At 37.8% G+C, this 26979-nt stretch overlaps 1 protein-coding gene across 4 annotated transcripts in view; it reads left to right on the top strand.

Moving 5' to 3' along the window:
• GLIS3 (GLIS family zinc finger 3) overlaps nt 1–26979 on the top strand; it is a 161411-nt gene that overhangs the window by 20060 nt on the left and 114372 nt on the right. For all 4 annotated transcript variants that reach the window (XM_042013008.1, XM_042013009.1, XM_042013006.1 and 1 more), the window contains exons 2-3: nt 14868–15075; nt 19422–20538. In XM_042013008.1, coding sequence (XP_041868942.1) covers nt 14945–15075; nt 19422–20538 — 1248 coding nt within the window. In that variant the 5' untranslated portion in view covers nt 14868–14944. The remainder of the gene's footprint in view (nt 1–14867; nt 15076–19421; nt 20539–26979) is intronic.

A 26979-nucleotide genomic window follows, 5' to 3' on the forward strand; every position in this document is an offset into this window, starting at 1 on the left:
CACACAAAAAATGTACAGCTGCAAATTACGGAAGTGTCTTAATAGCTGTGCATTGCCTGTGACCATACCTCTCCAGTACCTGTCACTTGCCTTCTGTATGTGTCTTTTTGTCTGAAATGGACCCAGTCTATGAATGCTGATAAACACTTTCAACATGCTGCTGAGTCCTGTTCAAAATTTTACAACTTGATTCTTTGCATTAAGCCTGTAATTGAATGTGGAAGCTGAATTCCTGGCAATGGTGAGTAGTATAAACTCTAAATTGGTGCTTTTGACAGGCATGATAACTCAGTAAAGACTCAGGGTAGTACTTGTCATTTACCCAAACTGATACTGCATGTCAGAAGCATCTTTGGACAGGTGGTCCTTTAACAGAGCAGTGAAATCAAATAAGGTGGAGGGCCATAGAAAGTGTAACTTTCGCTTTCCAACTCTCTGACTGTGGTTTTGTTTCCAGTCTATCTTCATCCTTGCGCTCTAGTTATTTCCCCATCATTGCTAACTTCTATTTCTAGTCTTTTTGAAGCAGTGCTCAAATCCCCTCTCAGTGTCCAATTCCTTTATAGAGCGATGAAGAGCTACTGTGACAGCACTCGTGATGAGCAGCAATGTCCTAGTGTTAAAAATACACACTTTATATACAGCTACAGAAAGACATACATACAGAGCAGGTATAGCTGCAGTGTGAAATGTCTGCCATGTGAATGACTGAAGTCTTCTTGCACCAGAAGGTAATATGTTTTGTTGATGCGGATTTCTTTACTTTGACTTTTGGTAAAACCGATACTAATTGAAATTGTGTGTCAGAGCTGAAAGTGTGGGAAGGGATACCTGTGGGAGGAAGAGGGAGAACAAAGTGTATATGCCCCATGTTTACTTAAGCATAGTATAATTCTGCCAGCTGGACAAAGGGACTATGCTGCTAATTGCCCTGCTACAAGCCAAGTGGAACACCAAGGACCAAATCTGTGTAAATGAGATTCAGGTTACTTGAGAAGTTTTGAAAAGCTGTTCTTCCTGAAGGAGAGACCTGGGAAGTATCGCGCCTCAGAGTTCACAGGTTTTACTAGGCAGATGCAGTTCTGATTTACTTTCTTTTCTTTACTCTTTCGTCACTATTGTCTGCCTTTTTCTAGACCAACACTGTAGGGTCAGCCTTGGAGTGTGCATTGTCCTGTTACTGGCCCCTAAGAGAAGAATAGCTGTGTTAGTCTGGTACTGCTTGTTTTCAAGCCTTCAGAAATGGTTACACTTTGTCTGATCCTGAGATGTTAATGTGGTGAATTAGAAGGTTTGCTGGCACTTTTTGAAAATCTCACTTTACATTTGCGGAAGTAGAGGTGGGGACTGAGTGTGGTGCAGGTGTAACGGGTAGCTGTAGGTTGGGAGCTGCACTGAGCAAGTTCCCTGCTGTTGTAGACATCATGGTAACATCTAGTTGGATTCTTGCACTACAGAGGGTAGCTGAAACACCCTGATCTTGGTATTCTTATATTGCCAGCTGATAAACATGAGGTCAGTGTCCTTGGTGTTGAGGTGGAGGGCAAGCAGGGTCTTCTCAGTACCCTTGCCAGTCTGTCGTGGCTTGACTGTGAAAAGAAAATGCACATGAGTACATTTACAGACGGCTCTGTGGTTAAAAAATGTTGATGAATGTCAAGTCACTAATACCATTTGAGGCATGCAATGCCTTCTATCACTCATTCTATGTGTAATAAGTAACTCAGTGAAAACATCAAGGGAAAAAACATGTAAAACTATGTATTTTTAGCAGAAGATATGTTTACAACTTAGGGTTTTAATGTGGGGAAAAATATATATAGTGTGATCTTTAACTTTTTTCCTCACAGTTGATTTTTATGAAAGTAAATTTGTCTTTTATTGGGTGGTATTGATTTATAAGTAGATTTGGGAGTATTCAAGAATACAAGCAAAATACATTCCTATTTTTGACTAATAAAAATCCCCTTTCAAGAGCTCCAGCAATTCACTTACTTTTGTATAGTCATATAGCAAACATCAGGACATCGATTCTGTGCAAACAATAACAATGATATTTTTGGTGACCTTTATTTTGCATTTCTTTGTATATTCAGTTTTGGGGGTTCTGGTTCAAGAAAGGTTGTGAATTCCTTAGTCTCTGAGGAGACTTAAAAAGCTTTGTAGTATGTCAAACCAGAAAGGAATCCACATTGATTGGACTAAAAAAAAAAGTGCTGCAAAACAAGAACAAATAGTAGTCGTGAGCAGTTTCTTTCCACATGATTGCTCTTGTGAATTCCTTCACCGTATACTAACCTATAAGTTCATTAATGGTCAAACTGAATGATTTGAATAGTTCTTTACCCACAGATCTCTAAAATGAGTCTCTTAAATTAGATATTGGAATCTTTTGCAAGGGGTTTGAACATTGAACATAATGATAATAATCTCATTTTTTCCTTTGTGACTACCTAGCATGTTATAACTTGACCAAGATTTCTTTCTTTTAAAAAATTCATAGAGAAAGAAATGATTTTTAAAGACTTGTAAACTAAAAACCAGGGGCTAAGTTATGGTCCTAACAAAAATGCTTCCAATAAGCGACTTTTATTGTTTCTTTAAAATAGAAATTTGGGTGTGGTTATTGAGATTTATATGATTTAGTTGAAATGTATAGGTTTATTCTGATCACAGCTGTGATCCAGTCCCATAAATGAAGAATTTCCACACCTTTACTGATGTGAGATAGCCTATTCCCAAGGATTTACATCACTGCACATGGTCAGGTTGTTGGGTTGTTTATCCATTTGGCCAACCACATTGTACTTTTTCAAACTAATATCACAAAGAACACAGAATCACAGAATTTTTAGGCTTGGAAGGGATCTTGGGAGATAATTTAGTCCAATCTCCCTGACAAGGCAGGGTCACTCAGAGCAAGTTACACAGAAACATGTCCAGGTGAGTTTTGAACATCTCCAGAGTGGGAGACTCCACAACCTCGCTGGGCAGCCTGGTCTAGTGCTCAGCCACCCTCATGTTGAGATGGAACTTCTCGTGTTTTAGTTTATGGCCATTGCTTCTCATCCTGTCGTGTGCACCACTGAAAAGAGTCTGACACCATCCTCTTGGCACCTGCCTTTGAGATATTTATATGTATTGATGAGATCCCCTCTGTCTTTTCTTCTCCAGACTAAACAGGCCCAGCTCCTGCAGTCTCTCCTCATAAGTGGGATGTTCCAGTCCCCCCATGGTCTTTGTTGCCCCTGCTGGACCCTCTTCTTGTCTCTCTTGTACTGACCAGTTCTGTGTCTCTCTTGTCCTGATGAGCACAGAACTGGGCACAGCACTCCAGATGTGGCCTCACTAAGGCTGAGTAGAGGGACAGGATCACCTCCCTGTGATGGCACCAGCTGGCAATGCTCTTCCTAATGCACCCCAGGATACGGTTGGCCCTCCTGGCTGCAAGGGTACTGGTGGTTCATGGTCAGCTTGTGATTGTCACTCAGATATCCTGGTCCATCTCTGCAGAGCTGCTTCCCAGCAGGTTAGCCTCCAGCCTGTTACTGGTACTTGGGGTTATTCCTTCCCCGGTGCAGAACCCTACACTTGCCTTTGTTGTTCATTCTCCGTGCCCAGTTCTCAACCTATCATGGTCCCACGGGATGGCAGGACAGCCTTCAGGTGTATCAGCCATTTCCCTCGATTTTGTATCATCAACAAACTTGCTGAGGGTGCATTTGATCCCTTTGTCCATATTGTTGATAAACAAGTTGAATAAGACTGGGAACAAGATTGCATAGTATGTTCCGTGAAGCACCCTCCTTTAGCCCATGGATAACCTTTGAAATATTGATGGCTTTTTCCTGTCCCTTAGCTGCAGCCTTTTGAAAGACAAGGTGGCTGTCTCCTTAAAAAATTTGTCATGACCATAACAGGATTAGACGAGTAGAAAACGAGGAGGAGATCAAAATGTAGTCACGAAAACTTCAGACTTTACAGTTACCTGTTTATGAGTTGTTAATTTGGTGTGCAAGAGGCTGGGAGGGAACACAACCCAGACAGCTGACCCCAGCTGACCAAAGGGATGTTCCATATTGTATGATGTGCTCAGTCATGAAAGCTGAGGGAAAGGAGGAGGATGTAGGGGGCATTTCTGGTGATGGCATTCATCTTACTGAGCAACTGCTGCCTGGACTGAGGAAGTGGCTGGACACCTGCCTGCTGATGGAAAGTAGTGAATACATTTCTTATTTTGCTTTGCTTCTGCATGATGTTTTTGCCTTTTTTATTAAACTGTCCTTATCTTGACTCAGGAGCTTTTCCCATCTTTTCTTCTCCTGTGCTATCTGTGCTATAGTGGGCACAGGGGGAGAGACCAGCTGGGTGGGCATCTGTCAGCCAGCAACTGACACCTGGGCACTCACTGAAAACTCTCTCAAAACCAGACTGCAAACATACTCTTTCTTCACTCAGCCTGCCCATGCAGACTTGATTCTTGAATGTTGCTTGAGGAAGAGAAGCTAGTCATATAAAAGGTAAAATACTATAACAATTGTTTTGGTTATTGTCTTTTCTTCAATTATAAGGACTATAAGTCTTTTCTGTTAGCCTGGTTTAGCCTTTTGGAAGTGGAATGGGCTTTGCTTTGCATTTTTAGCATGCAGTATACTTCAAACACGTTTTCTAACATAAAATTTCATGAACTGTAGAATAGAGTGTAGACTTCAGAGTTATTGGAATACAATGACATCTGACTGTAAGAGATTTATATCCCATTCACATTGACTTCAGGGAGTTGCAGTCCCTGCTTTGCAGGGAATCAAATCCTTACAATTTAATGAAAATCACAACAGAATAATAAAATAGTACACACTAAATTGTATGAAAAAATACATGAACACTTGCATATGACAGAAGTTTGAAAAATTACCATAGCAGCTCATAAAGCCAGGTTCTGTTTGTAAAAAATTACTTACATACTTGTGAATTTAACTTCACTGAAATTCACTGGGATGATGTCCTCAAAAATCACATGATCCATTTTGAATATTTTACTCTTACCTATTTAGCACATTCTCTCTCTCAAACTAATGTAAAGATGGTTACCACTTGAATTTTTTAGAGGTATGGAGGAGAGATATGCTGTTGGGTTGACCAACTTCTTAAAAAGATTTCAGTGTCCATCAGGACATTTGTGTGGGTTTCTACCCTTTAACAAAGGTGCTCAGCTCAGCAGAGCACGCAAACACTTGCCTTTTTTATGCCTGTGTCCGTGAGCACTTCTTTCCGCTCTTCAGATGGCCCTCACAGACACCATTGCATTGGGATACCACTGTGGTTTCCTGTGTCTTTACCTCAGACCTTAGTCAGTAGCCAACTTTGGCTGCCAAACCCTGCCAACACGGCAGCCTCCTCTTCGCAAAGTAATAGCTGTGGTTAAGACGTCATTCTCTGTAAATCAATTTTGGCAAGGATGACGGCTAAGGGCAGGAGCAGGACTGGTATTCAGGGACCTAAGCCATTCAATTGGCCTTAATCCTCCCTCTTATTAGCCTGGCTTTGTGGAAGGTAGATGGACTCACTTTAAAAAGATGAAACAAGCTTTCTTTTTGTTTTTTTCTTTTTGGTAACGACAACAAAAGACCTGGGAAACTCCGATTAATTAGTATGCCTTGGGCTGATGAAAAGAATAATGAATAAAGAATAAAATTGAAAGAAAAATGTCTAAAGCTTTGAGAGGAGTGGAAGTATGTAGTGCCAATACAGATTTTAAATACTTCTGGCTGTTTGTATAATTTTCCCAGGGTTTGCCTCTCATTGACATGAAGAGCTAAGGTGGCAAGACAAGTAGAAAGTTTTGTTTGAACCATGAAGATGCTGATAGTGGCCTCCTCTAAAAGTCAGTTGCAGTAATAAGAACCACAGTCATTCTATTATTACTTATTGGCCATATATTTCATAGAATGGTTGCATGTGAAGATAGTAGTGAAAATTTCGAGTGAATTTGTGGTAATCATGCTGGTGGACTTGTAAGGACTAATTTCTCAGTCTAGAAAATGTTCTTCCAAATAGCTCTGATGTACTCCTATCTTCTGAATTGAGAAAATTCATACTATGCATAAGTAAGTAAACCTTTCTGTAGGACAGATGATCTGGTAACCACATGAGTTTGTTTTATGAATTGCACTTGGCTTTTGGGTTCTACATAATTGTAACTATTAGTTTAATTGATTTTTATGCTTCCTTAAGGACATGATTTTCTGACTTTATGAATTAAGGACTTTTGGCAATATATTTACAGTTACTGAATCCAGGGTATGTTTGAGCTAGTTGTTGTGAAGGTGGAAAAGCAAAAGATCACTGTGGGAACTTTTTAAATGATGAAAATAACCTGTGTCAAAATAATTTTCTTTTCCTTGACAAAGTACTTTTGTTTCAGCAAAAAAAAAAAAAAATTTCCATTGTGTGTGGAAAGAAATGTGCATAATGGCTTGAGATAGTGCTACTGTAGCAATTCAGACTTTGCCGGTGTCTGATAGACATGCTTGAAATGTATATATTAGTTAACAAGATTATCACTTGAAAAGACAATTGTCTTTTTACAGAGAAGTTTTTCTGAGGTGATAAAATATACTGATATTTAATGAAGCATAAAAGTTTTAAATGAACCATGAAAGCAATAGTTAAACTAATTAACTGAGTATAAAGCCTCTTAGAATATGTATGTTATGTGGGCTGTATGCTTGTTATTTCTGCCTGGTTAAACTGACAACTGGAATAACATTCTTATCTTTTAGGAGGAGCAACCTTAAACAGTATCTTGTTTTTAGTGTGAGGAAAGAAAAAAATGTACTGCTCATAAACTCAGGGACAACACTGTTTGAAAAATTATGTCATAGTGTCCTTGAACAATTGACTTTATCTGGGAAACAAAAACATACTGAATGTGACTGCAAGTTACTTAGATTCTTGCTTCCATACTGCAGTTTCTGAAGTTCTTTCCATGTTAACATTTGTCACCAGTTTTAAACGGATACAACTATTCAACAGGTTGGCATTTATCTTTTTTTTTTTTCTGCTCCTGGTATGTTTTGGTCTCGTAAAGGAGGAAGGATGCTTTTCTGAGAAACAGCAGTCAAATGCCTTTGTAATATCTGTAAAGATTTAGAAAAGGAGCCTCACATGGGATTAGAGTTTAACATTAAACAACACCTTTATTGCGTGCTTTTTTTGCTGAACTCATGCTATTGCTGCATCATGATGTCCAGTACAGTCTGTCAGTGATGTATTATGTGGCAAAGACTGAGACCTGCCCCATGCTGGAGGTAGAAAGCAGTCTTCTTGCTCCTCTCTCCTCTGCTCAGGACTCCTGCACAGATGGTGGCAGGTTTTAGTTGGAGGATGTTGTCACAGAGCACTGGAGTTAAGGCTGCCTTAATCTGCTGAGAATCTGTCCCCTTACTCTTGGTGCTCTGCTGCATCCCCGTTTCTAAGTGGGTAAAGGAGACAGAAGATCTTCCCTTTGCCTGGGGCCTGGAGGAAGGGGTCTTGTTCTTCCCATCACTGCCCATGCAGGCAGGCTGACAGGAGAAGCATGTATAAGGTGTGCCACAAGGAAGATAGCAGTCCAGTGAACACAGCAAGAAATCAGAAACTACTATCTGAACAGAGGGTACATTGCTGTGCTGATTTGCTTTGATACGTGGAATGATAAGGTCTTTAGAGTAATGGATCTACATGTGCCCAGAGTTACAGATAGCAAAGCTCCGATGTGGTATGTTCAAAAACACTAAGAACATTCAGATAACAAGTTATCTGAGCATGTTTTAATTAAAACTGAGGAAAAAAAAAATCAGGAATTAATGGAAAATATTCCAAGAATGTATTTCTGACATGAAGAAAAGCACAGATGTGCAGTGAAGGTTGAACAGTGCTAGAAGTTGTTGTGGCAGGCGAAGTGTTACATAGTACAGAGAATTAATTTTTCTAGAATGTTTTCTTACTGCCCCTCCATAGGTGGCTGCATTGCAATCAGATGGTATCAACAAAGAAGTATTCCAACAAAATTGCTGGAATCAATTCACTTATTTTGCAGATGACTGCAACACTGTTTAAACACTGGGCAAAGTGTTTCCCTATTGATTTCATTTGATTCCTATAATTCATAATATAGGAGGAAGTTTTACCAATATTATTTTTTTATCTGCTTCCCAAGTAATGCCACATATAAGTGAAATTGTAGTGTGTGCTCTCACACACATGCTGATATATGTGTGTTTATTTAGGTCAGATTCAGGCAGTAACTGCCCAGTGGCACTGGAGCTGGAAGGTATTATCTCTAATTCCAATACAATTATCTTATGTTCTTTCAAATATCTGTAAAGTTACATTTTGACTGTAATAATATTTTTCTCTCTGTCTGTACTGTAGTGGTATTTTAAGAAGCTGGCCAGTACTGAAACTTAAAACATGAAACTTGTTGGGTTTTTTTCACCTGATATTATTCACCATTAGATTAATATATTGCACTGCGAGTGGAGTTTTTATTGTTTTATCCCAGTTATTTGATTATGAGGCTTGCACAATGTGTTAATATTTCAGAAATACAAACTAAATGGTCAGGCTAAGTTTTGTAAATAGAAACTGGTTAGTAATACTGTGGAGAAGTAATAGTGCAAACCAGAGGTGTAAAGCTGTAAGTTTTCTGCAATAGAAGAGCACATACCATATTATCCTAATAAGGACAAAAGCTGAAGTCATCTAATGTTACTGATAACAAATAGGGAGTTACCCATTGCAGCTAAAACACTTATATTTTAGTTGAGTTAAACATTAACTTTTGTGTGCACTAGTTAACTGATAACTTCTTATGTTTTATGCAAAATAAGAAAACAAAGTGGCTTTCAAAATAACTTTTTAATAAGTGATGGATCTTCCTGATATAAATAAACTGGATTCAAAATTAGTAAGAGATATTACAGATGTCTGTAGATCTAATTGAAAATCTTTGTTTTACTGTCTCTGTTCTTTCCTGGAAGTTTCCTGAACCTGACTCTTTTATAATATAGTCTTAGTTTAGTCATTACAAGACCACTGTTTTCATTTGTTTAAATTTAGTGGTTAAAGTGTTCCATAGAAGTAGGTGATCTCATTGCTGTCTGCTCTAAACCAGCTAAGTTGATCACCTGTGAGGTATTGTTTTTACTGGTCGGTTCTGGATAATTTTTTACCTTGGTTCCAGTTGAAGGGAGACATTGTTTTTCATTGTGCTTTGTCAGTCTCTTGTCTCACAGTAGAGTTGCTGCAAGTACATGCTTGATTACTTCATACAATGATTGCAAAGAGCATTGGAAATTAGTGCAAGTTAATTTATCAAGCACACTCTGATTCTGAAAAAACTGCCTTTACAAGATTCAAAGTATGAAGAATATTTAAAGTGCATACACAGTACTTTCTCTTAATACCATGCCATCATATAATTCTGTTTAGTGTATTTTCCTGAGACTATTTTTATTGATTGTAAAGATTAAGTCTCTGTAAACAGTTAAGAACATGGGTATATACAACACTAGTCAGATTAATGGTCTAACGTGGTGTTCAGGTTGGACACTTCCAGAGGATTTGAAGAAAATTTGTCACTAAAAAGTCATTGCTACTTGTGTTAAGAAAACCGTAAGCTATGATCATAACCATGACGTTAAAAACTGAGCTTTTAGGATCTTAATTTCAAAATTTTCTAACTACAAATCCTTGATTTTCTTTTGTTTTGTTTTTAAAGATAATAAATGCTAAGAATCACTGTTTCACTATCATGTAGTATCTGTGTGGTGTAGTGCAGTTGAGAAACTACAATATTTCGTAAGACTTGTAACACGAATGATAATTCAGCAACTTTTCGAGTGATAGTTTAATAATTTACTTGTACTCTGAAAAACTCCAGCTTGAATGCCATAAAAAAAGCTCATACCTACTGTACTTGTGACTGAATTTTTGTGTAGTTCACCTAGAAACCTCAAGGTCTTCCAAAAAGATTTGGACTTCAGGGTATGATGCCAATTAGAAGAAGCCCAGATTTCCAAATTGCAAAGATTTTGTCTGATCATATGGTCATGAGAGGCAAATGACAATATTCCCCCTACACTGCCTTTTTTAATATATGTTTGTTCCCCTTTGAAGCTCCAGTTTAACACACTTAAAGAAAATTCAAAGGGGTCTGATATCCACTGCCCTGCAGCTAGTGTCTCTGTCTACATAGTTGTGCAGTAGTGCCTCTTAGATGGCTGCAGAAACAATAGAAATCTAGCTGTTTAGTTTAAGGACAAAGGGACAAGAGCTAGCTCTCTAGCGGTCATTAATAATACGACTAAAATTGCTACAGGGGAAGCTTGAAAACTTTGACAGGCTCAAGGTGAGAGGTACTGAGATATTACCATCAGGAAGCAAGTCTTCTATGCAAACATTTGAGTTTGTTCAGTTACCAGCTACTATGAAGCCCACCCCTCCAAAAAGGGTATCAACAACCCCGGCAGATACAGAGACACACAGAGAAAAAATGTGTGTGGTAGCTGGGGGCTGCAACATCCAGAAGATTAAATGTGTTGTGAAAAAAGGCCAAATGTGTTTTCAAAAAGCCTTGGTGCCTTTAATCTATAAGAGGAATACATTCACAGAGTCTGCCTTAGTCCTTTGGTCTCTGTCCTCTTCAGTATTTATTGTCTAACAGTATGCTTTTTTGCTTGTGCCCTTTTCTCCCCATTTTGGTAAATAGAGAGTCCACACGAACAAGACTGGAAGCCCAATAGAAGGGAAACATTGAAACCATCCACTTCCAAAGCTCTTAATGTGTACATTTTTTGTGTATGTGGACACAGAAAATCCCTTAGGGAAATTAACTTTTTCTCCTTTGTTGCAACTCTTTTATTTCTACCTGTTACTCTAGCAGTAACAAGGGACAGGTTTTCAGATCACTTTAGTAGCTTTGTTTCATAGTGATTAGTTCAGTAACCACAAAATTGATTAATCAAAGAGATGTTTGAATTTGATCTGGTGTTATGCATTAGGTATGTATGTAGTGTGTTTCAGAACACCTAACAATTAAAACTGGTTTTGCTTTTATATGTTTTTGTTGACTGTGATTTATATATGGGAAACATGATTTACAATTTCAAAGGTTTGGTGAAGTAGTTTCATTTTTTAACCTGAGTTACTTGGCAGAATTAACAAATTACTGCTCTTGACATGGAGAAGTAGACAAAGGAATTGGTTGGTTTTCAATCAATATCTGATGAAAGAAAATGGTTTTTAAATGAAACTAAGCTCGTATCATACTCTGCCTCCAAAAAGTAAGAGAATTATATAATTAAGAAAAATCTTATCTAAAATTCTGTGTATCTAAAGTAGTTGTATTTTTCTGCATTCTTTGAATGTTCTTCAGAAGATTACAGTGAAATAATTTTGCATTTCAAGGTTGAGTGAAGCTTAGCTATTAACCAGCTATAGAAAATGAACAGGCAAAATAGGCAGGCTAATGAATGAGGAAGTGAATGGATTAAAATATTTCCATAAAATATTTTCACTGTTTTAACCTGTTAACTATTATTGTTATTTATTGATAAGGAGCAGCTTTGGTTTATGTGTTAATATGTTTATTTGGAATAAAGGACCTGCTCTATTCAGCTGTAACTCTTACTGTGAGCTACTGCAGGACTGATTCCACCTCCGCAGTTGTTGTTGCCTTTATTGGACTGTCTCCCAATTTATATCCTAGTATAAAAGAAAAGAAGTTACTTCTCTTGCTTATTTAAAATATTAGCTTCACATATTTTTCTTAGAATCTCCAGTGTCATTTAAAACCCACTGATATCCTCCACAGGGTTTCCCATTTATCTCAGCTGATGTGGATTCAAGGCACAAAGGATTTTCTCGTTGTCCTTTCACTGTCTTGAAATTTTCAGGCTTTGGGACAATGATACAGGAAACCTGGACTGAGGGCTCCTCTGGCACATCGGGTATATATGATGTCAAATGCTGATTTTGGACATAGTTATTCTGACAGTTCACATTTTTTCAGAGCTTCTGAACACACATTCAAGGCAGCTTGCCTTTTAGCCGCAGGCTCATAACAGGTGAGATGTCCATGTTGCACCTGTTTAACTTTATGCTGGATCAGATGTGGTCTGTACTTTTGTAGTGGTCTTGAAGTCAGCATAAGCTTCTCATCTTGTGCTCAGACTTAGTTCAACGTATGTGGGATTGTATGCTGCTGCCTGATTCAGATCAAATTGATACTGTTCAGTGACCTGCAGGGCACAAACAAGGTATTAATGATGGTCTTTTGACACATTTACGCCTATATGAAGCAGTTGATGAAATTTTATGACTTTGCTTCTCATAGCAGCAGTCTTTTACTTCGCAGTCCCTTTAAGTGGTGGGAGCTGATGATGTATTCTTCCGTGATAATCTCCCCTGCCTTCTTTTAAGTGAAAGAATTGTTATTTTTCCTCATAACAGCAAATGTTTGTCAATGGTAAAAAGAACAAAACCTTTTGCTTCTGTTTCCACATCAGAGAAATGTTCAGGCAAATGTTCATGAGGACTAGAGTCTTGCATTACTTTTGTTTATCATTCCAGTAATACAGTCTCTCCAAAGTACTTAATTTCTCATGTTTTCCTTTCAGTGGCTAGCAGCCAGGCCATGTTTGGCCATCATCCTTACCATAACACAACAAATGGTCTTACCTGCTGTTGGCATGCCTGAGGTACTGTTTATACAGAGAAAATATTAGCAGACCCTGTAATATTAGCAGACCCTTAGAAAAGGAAACCAGGATGCACTGAGGATGCAATTTTCTGTGTTTAACAGTACGCTCTTTTCTGGTTTTGCTGCTAGGATTTGCTTTTTTCTGACATATAAGTTCCAAGCAGCTCAGGTTTAACCATGAATAAATAGCAATTTCACTGTGTCATTGCAGATTGTTATTTGAGATGACCTATGGCCTTTCCCTAGTGGAAATCTGGCAAATGTGCAGTCCTTGATTTCCTGATATGATAAAGTAGATACTATTGTTAGTGCTGAAATTTGTTAAAAGTGGCTTTTAAGTGAAGGGTGTCATCCAGGAAAGGATCAGTATATATTTGGCACATTTTCTCAATGCTAAATAGTAGGTTTATGTCTTACCAAGATTTATATATATATATATACACACACTCTGGAAGCATCACAACTGTATTTCAGTGTCAAACCCAGTGGGATTTCCTACATTGTTATAGCATGCTTCTCTTTTATATCATTTGGTGCAGAATGTCTTTGGTTCTACATACTAAAGACACTTTCCTGAAAAATAGCTAACTGAACATTTATGATACACACACACATATAGGCATATTATGTGTTTTTTATAGTGTGAATGGGGCTTGTAAATTTTTTATTTCACCCCATCCAGCTTTTTGCTAAGAGGAGGAGTGTTCATGTTATTATCAGAGGCAATTTACGTTTTTTGCCTAATATTTGCTACTGGTTACAATTTAATTCTCTGTAACATTATGAAACCAACTGCTGAGTAGCACACTGATTCAGTTTTAGTGCGTTGAAAATATGAATGTTCCTGCTTCACAGGAAAGAAATTAAAATGCCTTTCTTTTTCTTTTGATTTAATTAAACATCTGTAGTGGGAACAGACAGTAATCCTACAAGAGCTTAAATGCTTTGTTCTGGTGTCCACAGTGGAGTTGAGTGCAGAATAAGGAATTCTCTTTATATGTTTGTCCTTGGAACTATTTGATCTAGAGGGGATTGAAGGATTTGGGTTTTCCTCCTTTGACTGGGAGGGCCATAAATGCCTTAATGTACTTCTTCCTGCAGTCCACAACCCATCTGAAGAACCTGGAGAAAAACTTCTATGAGCTGTACAACCATGTCAAAAGTAGATTTAGTTTAGGAAAATAGTTTACATTGAAACACTCTTCACTGCTTGTCCTGATGTTGCTATCCTGCTTTGTGGAGTATTCTGAACACAGGGAAGCAGTTAGAAATGTGAATTGTCTAATTATTAATTTCCAGCTGTGGTGAGATTTTGCTAGATGTCCAACAACTTCCATATTATGACCTGCATTTTAACTTTCTGCTCTAAATGTGTTTTGATGGAGGCAATCTTGTAAACCACCTCCTGTGACCTAACTCACAACACAAGGTACACTGGGCGTTTTGATGGTATGTCCCAATGGCCAGCTGCCTTTGGCACTACTGTGTATAGCCATCAGTTTGAGTCATGGCAGCAGTGATTAAGAGCAGACTGTGGCATTTAAAGAAAGTCCAGAATGCTTCTCAGTTTTGATTCAGCTCAGATTCCTCTACCTAGCCCTCAGAGGAATGCTGGGTTCCAAGCTGTAACTCTCTCCTGCTGGTGAAACTATGCAGCCAGCACTGCAGTCTGTGTGCATATTGGTGGTGTCCTTGCTTTTTGCATGGCTGGTGGTAGGAATGATGGAAGGGCTTGCAATGGCTTGGAGCTGTGGAGCTCGGGTTATGGCGGTGTTCTGGCAGCCGCCTTGGGTTCTCTCTTCCTGTCTTCTTCACAGAGAGCTGTCCCTCAGCTGAGGGCTGCTGTTTTACCTGGTGTTTTTTCTGATGTTTTTCCATCATGTCTGGTCATTAGTTTATGTATGTCAGCACATGTTTTACACATGTAGAATCTATTAATTCCCCTGTAGAATTACTGCTTTTTATGTTCTGCAAAGAAGCTTGCAAAGTCCTTGTGTAGGTCCCCTGTTTTGCTCTTATCTTAGGATTCCCATTACTTTCTGGACTTTGCAAAGTGATGTGAGTTCTGTGCCTCATCACAGCTTCATGAGAGATAAATAGTAACCTGCTTTGTTTATTTTAGGACGTCTTGGTTATGGATGCAAGCACAAGTCCATTGGAAAAGGCAGCGGCAACAATACAGTAGTCGCCAGCAATCCCATGACAGTTCAACAGCTGGGACCTCTTTCACCTTTGGCAAATCAGCTTTCAGCAGCATGCAACCAGATCAGCCCTAGCTTACAGAGGTCTATGGATGCTTCCAGCCAGAGCGCTTCTCTGTCAGATACAAGGTGCTCAATTGCCTTTTTATCTTCAGTACTTTAAAAGGAGGGGGTTTCATTCTTCTGTGATTAAAATGTGACATTTCTGATTATTAAAATCAGAAAATCATTCTCTGTTATGCTACAGGAAGCTGAATCCCATGCAATTTAATTCAGATCAGCTATAATTATACTGTTTGGATCATTCAAATAATGGGTGAAATTCGGCCACACAAAATCTGTGGATGGTAGGATTTTTTTATTAGATAAATGCTGTTTTATAGTCATGAACTAGATTTTTGTACTAGGTATAGGAAATGTTACAGAGGATGAAAGTAGAAATAGTCCACATGTTACATCTACATAGTGCTAAGAGTGCCATGTCGGTGCCTGTCAAATAACTCTAAGGACAGACAAAAAAATGTAAGTGCTCTGACATGTTTCTCTCTCCTCATCAAGTACTTTTGCTTTCAAATGGTTTGTTTACATAATAAAGTTGATCAGATCAATTGTCTCTGACAACGTGTTAATTTTCCTAGTTCTGTTGAGAAGCTAAAGAAAACTATGACCTCTTCCTGTGAATGTTGCCCTTTTGTATCACTACCCCACAGATAAATACTTATTAATTAATTTTAAATGCTTAAATAAGTTTTGAGATTATGACTATGAGTATTGTCAACAAACACGAGTTAGAGGAAAACAGGTTTTTGACAACCACCCTACAAATACATTAGGCACATCCCTGGATGTTAAGCATACAAGGAGAAAACATTCTAGTGTGTTATTTTGGAATCTACATTCCCCGTTGCCTACTGAGTTGAAATGTAGTTTCTGATTTATAAAAGACCACAAGAGTCTTTATTCTCAAAGCAGTTTACGTTTTGCTATGTTGCTTTATTACAAGCCAAGGAACATTCTTGAAATAATTAAAGTTTGTTTTGTACAGCTGGAAGAAAACCTTGCTTTACTCTTGGGATAATTTTTAACGTTTCTGTCGCTTCAATTGAGAAGACTCCCTCCCCTGTGAAAATTTACAAAATTAATTATGCTTCCTATGTAAACATGTCAGCAAAAACCATTCAGTGCTAGGATGATGACAAATGACAAATCCAAAGACATGCCTTTCAGATTGAATAAAACTGACGCTAGAAAAATATAATTATATAATTGTTATTTAAGTTTTAGGGGTGCCTGTATGGTTCCAAACACTGAATATGTGGTTGGATGTACTGTGTCAGTACTCAGTTATACAGTTTTTGTTTTATTTCAAAGAAACATTTACTAAGGGCAAACAGAAGCTGAAACTCTGGCAGAACCAAGGCTGTGGTGTCCCTAGAGTATCTTTTAATGATTTATCAATGAAGGTGTTATAAAATAAGTTTGTCACACAAAAGAGTGTCCGTTTCAGCAATCTTGACCTCAAATTATCTGTTTTGTAGGACAAAACAAGTTTAAACTCAGATTTTTAACTCACAGGTTGTCAAAACAGTTTGGGGTTTTGTTTGTTTGTTTGTGGTTTTTTGGGGGGGGTGGTTATTTGTTGTTGGGTTTTGAGCTTTTGTTTTATTTTTTGATTAAATTTCTTCAGCTGTAAACTGCTTTTGCCTAAATGAAATTGACTGATTCTTCCTGGGCAGAGTGCCTTCTCTGGATTTGATCTCTCAGCACTACGAACTGTGTTCTGGCAGCTCAATCCAAAACAGATTATTTGCTGAATTTACCAAAGCCAGAGGGAATTTTCTTGATTTTTACTGTTGGAAGAAAGAAAACAGTTGGCAAAATGAGAGTTTTGCTACAGATAGCATCATATTCTGGTGTATAGACCATGGGGGATAAAACCTTCCCCATCTTTTTTGAGTTTCTGCAGAACTTTCTTGGAGTATTCAGTTGTGTTGCTTGAAACCAGATGTAATACTGCTATTTGCTTTGACAAAAAAGGACCTGGGAAAGAGCAAAGGGTTCTTAGCTAGTAAATGGAAGACCATGAAGAGAGAAAAAACCCATAGTTTTCACTCTTCCGTGTTTATGTTTAAGATTCTGGATTATATCTGACATTGTGGCCTCTGTACAAAGAGGGAGAATATAGTGTAATTGCAAGTAATCTCTTGTAAATGATAATGAAAGATCTGGTCCAAACTCAAGGTGGTTTAGCTTACAATAAAGCAGATGTGTCAGTTAATACCATCTGAGAGTCTGGCACTCTGATAGATCTGGTCCTACATTTTCATATTAGGCGTATTTATTTTCCCCCCACTAGAAAATTACTTACTTAGTCACAGTGTTGGCTGAAGTTTAAATAAATCTTCATTTCTTTGGGAGCTGGAATCTTTATTATTTTTGAATTTAGATGCTGAAGTGGGAACCAAGCTTCTTCAGAATATCTGGCTCTTACTTATTGTATACTTGGAATTCTGGGCCAGCTTTTTATTTTTGTCCTATTATGAGACTTTTAAAAGACAGTTTTTCTTCAGATTCACTGATGGATATGTCCCTTTGTGTTAGGCATTAGTAGCTTTTTGTATGACACTGGTCCTACTATGCATCTGATTAAAATTCTTGTCAGTACAAAAATAGACTTTTTATCGATGCACAATTTCTTTCTCTTTATTCATAAAAGAGAAAATAAAAATTTAAAGAAACAATCTAGCAAAACACCCCCATCCTCTCCTTATATTTTCTAGGTATGGATATATACAGCATAACCCGGAGAAGTCAAACCTGGCTTACTTGTCTTGCTCTGTTGAAAACTGTGGATCTGTATTTGGGGTCACAGCATACTAGCATGATTTAATCGCTCTATAATGAACTGTGCTTTAACAAAGCCCATTGAAAACAGACCCAGCAGCCTAAATCAAATTTTTCACAAACAGTCATCCCTTTAGATCTAAATGGTATACAAGACTGACCTGACAGAGCAGTCTCATTTTTCTCGTTTCTCTCAATGCAAATGGTAGTCAGCATGCTAACCGTGCTTTTTGTCAGTGCTCTGTTTTGCAAGTGCCGTTTAAACCCTAGTGGAGTAACATAAGGTCCATGACAGTACCCTGCACTGACACAGAATCAGAACAGGATGTTTCTTATCCTGATACAGCAGATCAACGACGCATTACAAAGCAAGTATCTTGTGCAAAGGAGCATTTAACTGTCTCTCCCACTAGTCACCAGAGCAAGGCTTGCTGTTCTTTTAAGCTACATTTTCCCTGCTTGTGAGCTATCTTACAGATACAGCACCTGCAAACTACTTCCTCTCTCTCTCAGCTTGTGCCAAGCTTCCCCTCCTGTGTCCTTGATCAGTCATTGAAATTCTGTGCTTCTTCAAAACTGTGTTGTGAAAATAATAAACTCAAGAATTAATGCTCAAAACATAAGATGTAGAGGCTTCTGTGAGCTGGTCAGGTTTATCTAGCTGCATACCCGATTCTTCCTATTGTTAGAACGCCTTAAACATAGAAATTTATGTACTGATAGCACCACTAGCTGGCAGGAAATCCAAGTCTGCCTGGGCGTGAACTGGAAACAAAGAAATAAATCCACTTGACCTTTAGCCAGCATTTGTACCCATGAATCAGGGCCCCTGATGTCCTTTTATTTCCTTTCAATACCTTCCTGTGGAAAACAATACTTTTAAGGGCCTATATGTTGGGGGTTTTTAAGCTACCCGAAGAATCTTTGCAGCATAAAGAACTTTCATAATATCTCTGTGAAAAATGAATGATAACAGCAAGATTACGCTTCTGTGAAGAATTTTTACTGCTGACTTGGAGGCAGATACATCTTCAAATCAAAGCTAAAAAACCCCTTCAACCAGTTCTCCTACATTACTCATTTATTTTGTTTGTTTTGTAAAGTTAGATATTATCTATATTTATAAACTTAATATATAAAACTCCTTTAGGGAAGTATTTGTAATATTTGTATGCATTACAAGTGACAAAGTCATTCAGATTGAATATTTATTCTCTATAAATCAGTTTTCTTCCTGTTCTTTTCAAGCACAAACAATGGATGACTCAAATCAATGTGAGTTTCATATAAGGCAGGAACATAATGCCTTGGCTTCAGAAGTCCAAACCTATTTATACCACAACTGATGAGAAGAAGTGCATTAATTTCTGCAGTGGTGTATGAAGAATCTTTACAGCAACACTTCTTCAAAATCTTGAAGTTTTGAAGTTGGTTTCCTAAGTGACCTTTTTACATGTATATTGCCTTTGTGTAATACTGGTACATGAACAGAGTGTGCTAAACTTGATTACCTAATATTAGGGAGACCTTTCCTCACATGTAGCCTTTCCTTAATTTCAAGTGTGTGTGTGGAGGTAAAAGAGCTACTTCTGAATTGTCTAACTGCTTACTTTACTGTGCCTTTATTTCAGGTCACTCTTGTCTTGTGAGTCTCTGGCCTCTACAACATTAAGCTTGCCAGAAGGTCACTCCTCTTTGAGTGTTCAACAAGAATGGTCACACAGGTACAGGACACTTTCTTCTGTTCTTCCTGACCGTGGTTTACAAAATGGCAGTGAGTTGGGGGACTTACTAAATTTTTTGCCTGAAACACCTGTGTCCGGTAACTCATTATCATCCTACTTATATGGCATGGAAAATAAGCATTCCCCTTACTCTAGTCCTTGCCAGTCCTCAGTCTGGTCTCAATCATCCCGGCCCAAAAAGAGAGCACTTTCTGTGTCTCCTCTGTCTGACGGCATTGGGATCGAGTTCAATACAATCATCCGTACATCCCCAACTTCTCTGGTGGCCTACATCAACAGCTCCAGGGTATCGCCAGCAAACATCTCCCCACAGCCTGAGGTCTATGGACATTTTTTGGGAGTGAGAGGAAGCTGTATACCCCAAAATTTCTCAGTTCCAGCAGCCCAGAAAGGCCTCCACATGGCGAATGGCAATGTCAGCTTTCCAGGGTATGCTGAAAACAGGGCTGGTGAGTATCAGCAGATGCAACAGCTGGAACAAGCCAGCTTGCAGATGGCTGCCACAAATAACATGGTGATCCAGCAGGGCGTGCCACCTTTGGACAGCCAGGCAGTGGACACCCTGAAAAATGAACAGCTGGATGACTTCTCAGGCCCTACTGCTGACATGCCTCTTCCACCCCTGCTGCTGCCACCAGCTCCTCCACAAGGGCCCCCCCCGCCGTACCACGCTCACCAGCACCGGCAGCCGCACAGCCTGCCCAGCCATGTCCACCCGCTGCAGGTGCTGCCGTCTGCCCCAGGCACCCTGCTGGAGGAAGGTGGCGAGCTGGATGATTTCAATGGCAAGCATGGCTGCTGCTGGGTTGACTGCGGGAAGCTGTACGACCATCAAGAGGAGCTTGTGCGGCACATAGAGAAGATCCACATAGACCAGAGGAAGGGAGAGGACTTCACCTGTTTCTGGGCAGGATGCCCTCGAAGGTTTAAGCCATTTAATGCCCGTTACAAACTGCTGATTCACATGAGAGTCCACTCAGGAGAGAAGCCGAACAAATGCACAGTAAGTCTGAGTTCTGTCTTTCTTACCAACTAAAGGATCTCTATTACTTAAGAAAATGTGGTGAAATTGTAATTCTGCCTTTGGTTCTCCTATTTAATGGTGTGCTTTTTAAACTACTCTGTGAGAATGAAAGACTTCCATCTTCCCACCTACATAGAAAGGGAAGGTGTTCTTTATTTTGATATATGCCAACAGATAAGATTAGACAAAATGTTCTATTTTCTACATTTATAAACTTCTACTGTAGACTGCAACAAGTGATATGGTAAACCTTCATGAAGCAAAACTGAAGCACAATCAGTACTTAAGTACTTGCATGAAGGATACACGCAGGAAAAGTGCTGCAGAATAAATGTCACCATTTATCCTGAAATATTCTTGCATCATGTTACACCTTTTTGACTTTAGGAATTTTCAAGACCTTGCATAATATTACCACAAGAAACAAGAGAAGAGCTGGACATTTTTAAGGCAGTTGTTTCTTCTACTACTAACAAAAAACAAACCCACTTACCTGTTTCCATGAATACATTAAGAACAAATCCCATACTAATTTTTCTGTTCACAGATTCTAGCAGTGAGGATTCAATCCCCAAAGTTATGTTTTTCTTCCTATTTTTCTTAGGGTCACTGCAGGTCAAGCTAGCACATAGGTAGTCACATGGGTTAATAGTCTGGCTGTTAAGAATCAGTTTATGCTTAGTCTCCAGTGCACCATCTATTATCTCTGTAATTCAGATTTTTCAATTGCCTCACATATGGTCTGTATTTTGGACAACAATAAGCTTAACCTTACTAAGTGCTTATTTAGTGTCATCAGAAAGCAGTCTCACCAGGTTTGAGTTTTGAGTCCCCAGCATAAACTAACAAAATGATGAACATATAATTTCTAGGAATAAACACTGATTAAAAAATATACATTTACATGCTGTGAAATATAAATTGGTGCTTGGAGTCTATATCAGTGTATGCCTTGTTGTACAATTTTTTAGCATGATGTAGATGTTTGCTTGTACAGTAAATAGAAAAGGTTTCTTTCTTTCACTTTTGTTTCTTCACAGGGCTAGTGTTCTTCAGGATAGAGTGCATATCTTTCCAGATTTCTCTCCTGAATTTAAAGGACCTGGTAGAGATTGTGTCATGATGCTAGAAAGGTTTTTTATCCTTCCCTTTTGTCACACCAGAGCCTTAACTCAGGCTCTCTGTTCCCTGAATATTGTTTTAAATTCCATAATATTATTTTTCTGCTCTCCAGATATATCGGGTCAGGGTTTACCATTAATTTTCATTCCTCCTTAAGGATTTCTCATCACCTTTTTTGGAAGAGAGAGAATGAAGCAAAAAAAAGAGAATTATTATGAGTCAAGAAAGTGAGTTTTCAAGGGAGTATCACATATAATTAAAGATATGGAGGCAGACATCAGCGGATGAGTATGGACAGACAACAGGATGAAGAAAGATGTCAGGAACAATGGAAGAACACTGAAAAAAAGACTAAATCCAAGTACCCAGGGTCTTTCTAATAGAAGAATTATGATGAAGGATCCTGTAATACTAGGGAAAACATTGGAAAACATTGAGTTGGTAACACTCTAAACTCCCTTCCCCCCTTGTTCAGAAAGGGTGTTTACAGTGACCTCCTGATTATAAAACCTCCTTGAGGAGTCCTTAGCTTTTGAAGGAATCATCATTCACTGATGATAAAGAATGTGTAAGTGGATAAGGTATTTCATATGATAAAGTTTTTGAGATTACTAAACCAAAACGGAAGTGCATGCCAAATCCTGCTGTGTCACCAAAAAATAAGAGGTGTCTGTAGCAGCTTCTCAAAGAGTGATCGCTTTTTAAACATTGAATTGTGATTAATTTTACTGAGCTTAAGCAAGCATTGCTGGACAGCACCAGGAAGTTTGCATATCAGAAGCAGCACATACTTATCTTCCTTTCATGTTAAGAATTGTAATGAAATGTAGAAATACTGAGGGTGATATGATAACCCTCATAATGTGAGTGTAAATCTGGAACACAGGCCTGCTTTCTTGGGATGAGAAAACAGAAGTGACATTCTTTAGCATGGTTTGAGTGAAATAACTTGCTGCTTTATTTCTTTACCATTTCACAAATGGTGTGAATGTGGAAAAATGTATTTGGCTTTCTAATGTCCAGCAGCATGGTCTCTGGATATATTTAGAAAATTTACTTTAGTCAAACATCATACCTTTTTCATCAAGCAGTGAAATTTGCAATCATATCCATGCCATGTATGGTTTTAAACAGAGATCTTAAGTGAGGAGAGAACATTTGGGAGAACATTTTGGGCAAGATGATAATGGAGAATGATTTCCTAATTAACAAAAAATTATGCAAAAGAAATCTGAAACTCTTCACCAATCTATGAATGTGTTCTTTTAAGTGCAAAATCAAACCAATCCATATATAATCTTTATTTGTCCATCTAGGGTCTTTTTATAATTTATTTTCTGGTTCTAGGTGTAGCATGCCTCTTTCTCTAAAATTGTTATAAAGTAGTAATCTCTATGTCCACTGCAGTTTGCAGACTAGTAAGAGGGAGTCCAGTACACCAAGCAGGAAGACGGAAGGAAAAATGCCAAATACACATCTATTATATTAATGAACCAGATTTACTGTGAAGAATGTAGCAGAAGTAGTAAGTCATTGGGAGGAACTATCATAATGTAATCTATCAAGACAAGGATGTCTTGATAGATTACATTATCAAAGGCAGGCAGTTACACCAGTCCCCTTAGTACCATCACACACTAATCATAGCGTAAACACTGCGTGTGTTCGTGGTTCCTAACAGTTTGCATGAGACAATCTTCTCATTGAGCATGAATTGCAGTGGGTGCTAGTCAATATACTTAGCATGTCAGTATGGTTTTTTGTCAGTGTTGCTTATCTCTGTACTGCTACATATTGAAAGTGTATTATTATATACTGTGCTGTGTGTCCCAGTGGATTGCTGTGGTATGTCAGTGAGCTTTACATCAACGAGCTTTACAAGGTTTCAGTTATTTTTAAGGTGAAGGTTACTTCTAAGTTGTATTGTTGTAACAATAGTAGAGATAATGTGAAATCAGATACACAACTGCATAAGCTTAACTTTGCAACATAATTCTATTCTTCTCTATTATTATTCTGTGATGATGAAATAATAACATTCAGAAGAGACTTGCAGAACAGCTAGGACTGCAGTACTTGATATGCTTATGGTTAAAATCAGAACCATTCTTATAGTTAAAATCAGAGTCAAGTGACCTCAGCATTTGTTTTGCTGCATCTGAATTAGTATCTATTTATCTATGTAACAAAAATTTGGGGCAATAAGCTAAAGCTGCAAGCAATACTCTACTCTTTAGTTCCTGCTCGTTCTGGATGAGCTGTCTTCTCTGATTCTGGAAGATAAAAGTGTTGAAGGGTGATTAGTAAGCGAGTATCAGCACATAAAAACATCTGACAAGCAGGATAATCAGATCCAAACTTAAAGACGAGTGTTCTTAAGGTCAAAAACTCAGAATGCATTTGTTCCTTCCGTAGTGAGGTAACTAGGGCAAAGTGGAAAATAATTGCATACCAATCCTGATAGATTTATTCCATACTGTTGTTTTTCTGTGAATTGGGCTCTTTTTTTCCATCTTTAACTGAATTTGCTACTGAAGCTGCAGATTAGGTTTTAACAGTTTGATTTCATTTACCTTCTCCATGTAATGAAAAATAATAGTGGTTTTTTTTGATTCCTGTCTGTTTTAAGAAGACTGGTTCTTGTTCTAGACAACTACCAAAAAAACCCTTTAATTTTAAAAAGCATGAATTTTATGGAGTCCTGCATTTTCTTTTACCAAAGCAGGTGACTATGTTTGGCCTTGCTTTATTGAACGGAAATCTGTGAAGTTGAAGAGAACCTGCATTCAAGAAGTTGATTTGTTTGGAATAACAATTCTTTAAATAGCTGTTAAAATGCATTGGGCTCCCTTACTGTTCATTAAACATCTTTCATGTTCTATTCCAATTTACATCACCTGGGAAGCATTCTTCTTTTCAGTGACCTGGTTTAGTGGTTTAAGCTATTCATGACCTACTAATACATATTTAGTGTCTGCTCCTAAACTTTATATAAAGTGGGTACAGCATGTTCAAATGTATCTATTAATCTGTGCATTAGTTTGTACTTTGTAGAAATAAGTCAAATAGGAAAAAATGTGAATGAAAATTCATATTGAAATGCAAGTAGTAAGTACAACAACGGTTGAGATATAATCTGTAATGCTTGCCAGCAGTTACTTCACAATGGCATTTGAGGCTTCCACAGATTTCATTTGGATTTGAAAAAGGCAGAATTCCCAGTAGCTGTTGAAACTTCACAGTAGCAATTGGCATGTGCTGACCTGTTCTCTTTGTCTCTACCTGTGAGCTTATTTTCTACTCAGGTTCCCTTCTTTGATAATGAACATTTTTTACTTTTTAAGTTCAGCTGCAACAAGAGGTATTTAATTAGCCTTATTGTCCTTCTATGCAAGCATTAAGCTTAACATATTTATTCTGGTGTAAGCAGCAACATCATGTTGTTAGAGATGAATTCCAAGCTCACACTTAACAGTTTCATTCAGATGCACTAGGAATGCTTCCCCTTTTGAAACTGAAATCAGTCTTGTTTCTTTCTGTAAATTCTGAGCTATGCTTCAGCCCAGTGCCTTTTGTATTAGTATTGATAGTACTACATGACCACACTTTTTTTAGTGCAGCTGTTTGATGTGATATAAACCAATAAAATTGCTAGGATTCCTGTCAGATTCAAAGCAACATTCATTTAACATCTGCTAAATACCTGAAATTATCCCACAACTCATCAGTCTGCAAAGCATGTAAAACAGAAGGTATGTGAAAAAACCCCATGAAACTTAAAACACTTGTCTAATGCTTTTTTTCTTTTTTTTGAGACACAAGCAAGCTTCCTTGGGTGAGCATGAGTATTTAGATGGATGTGTGTATGTGTGCTATTTGAAGAATATGTCCTTGGAAAATGGTGTTCACATTGAAATTTTGATTAAAACCAGAAATACATTCTGTAAAAATGATTGGGAGGTTTTTACCATCTTCAGGTTTTAGCATTGTATCTTCATATGGTGTCTTACATATGGCATGCGCAAATATTTTATTTACAGTACATGCCATTTTTCTGGATAGGAAAAGATTTTTATCACATCCTATATTGCACTAAAGTCTTGATAAAATAGAAACTATAAAAATTTTTGATTTTTTTTTTGCTTCTATGCTCGCAGAAGACCTTTTCACTGTGCTAAAGCAGCATTTGAGCACTTTTTCTTAAACAATGTCACAAGAATGGTAATTCAATTGTTGAGTCAAGTTGCTGAAAATTAGAAAGAGCCAAATTTACAGTTGCCTGTTGCCAATTTTTTCACTAACTGAGTAAGCAAACTGAAACAGAAATACCATGGAAAAAGCAGAGATCTATGATTAATTAGACTATGTCATGGTGTATGGATATAGAAAGTTGCGTTTTAGTTTTCAGCTATAAAGCCAAGCCTTCCTAGCTCTCACAAGTTTGTGCAATATTAGTAATCTTCTGGTCATGATTATGATGTCTTAGCTGTTTAAAGAAAAAACAAATTATGAATTCTGGGTGTGCCTCCACGAACCGCTCAAGCTCATGTGGTCACATCTAGTCCAAACTAATGAATTTTGCCTCTCAGCAATACTATTGCTCTTTCAATACTATCCTTTGGGCATGAAATATATAGTGTCCATAGTTCAAAATGTACGGATAGGTGCTTTTTCTTTGGCTGCTGAAGATGCACAGCTTCCCCTTGAGTACAGTGAGTACAAGAGGGCCTATGGTACCTGGGGTACTGACCCTCAATATCGGAACATCTCTTAATGCATTCAAAAAATGCAGAGCAAGCTCCTTTCTACATGCAGACGTAGAACTGATGATAGTGAAAAATGATAGCCAAAGAGCCATATTTTAGGTTACAGAGTAAAACACTTATGAAACATCTAATTTTATTATTTTTCTTCTAATGGATAATTTGTTTTTAAGTATTTGAATAGCTTATTTTTGACTTAGATAATTGAAAAATTTAAAACAGAACTTTAATGAAATTTTGCAAACAGGCGTATTTTTAGTTTCACAGTAATCCAGAACATGAATGTGAATTATCCCAAAATAAAAGTGAATATTCCTAATTGCACAGATACTTATGTTTGTGTGGAAAGATTTCTAACTTATTACCTCTTTGTGCTTGTGGATTGGCACAAAAAAGATATTTTATTTTTATTTCCCAGCATCATAAATGTAATAAAATATATTTTAGATACTTTTCATTGCTATACCAAACTATAAATAAATGGTAAACTTAAAAAATGAAGCACTCTTAAATTTCTTCTATTTGAAGTAAGGAA

This window comes from Corvus kubaryi, unplaced genomic scaffold (genome assembly GCF_017639235.1).
Source record: "Corvus kubaryi isolate FWS band 111438036 unplaced genomic scaffold, C.kubaryi_AGA036_p1.0 split1-37296, whole genome shotgun sequence".
In the NCBI taxonomy this organism is placed as follows: domain Eukaryota; kingdom Metazoa; phylum Chordata; class Aves; order Passeriformes; family Corvidae; genus Corvus; species Corvus kubaryi.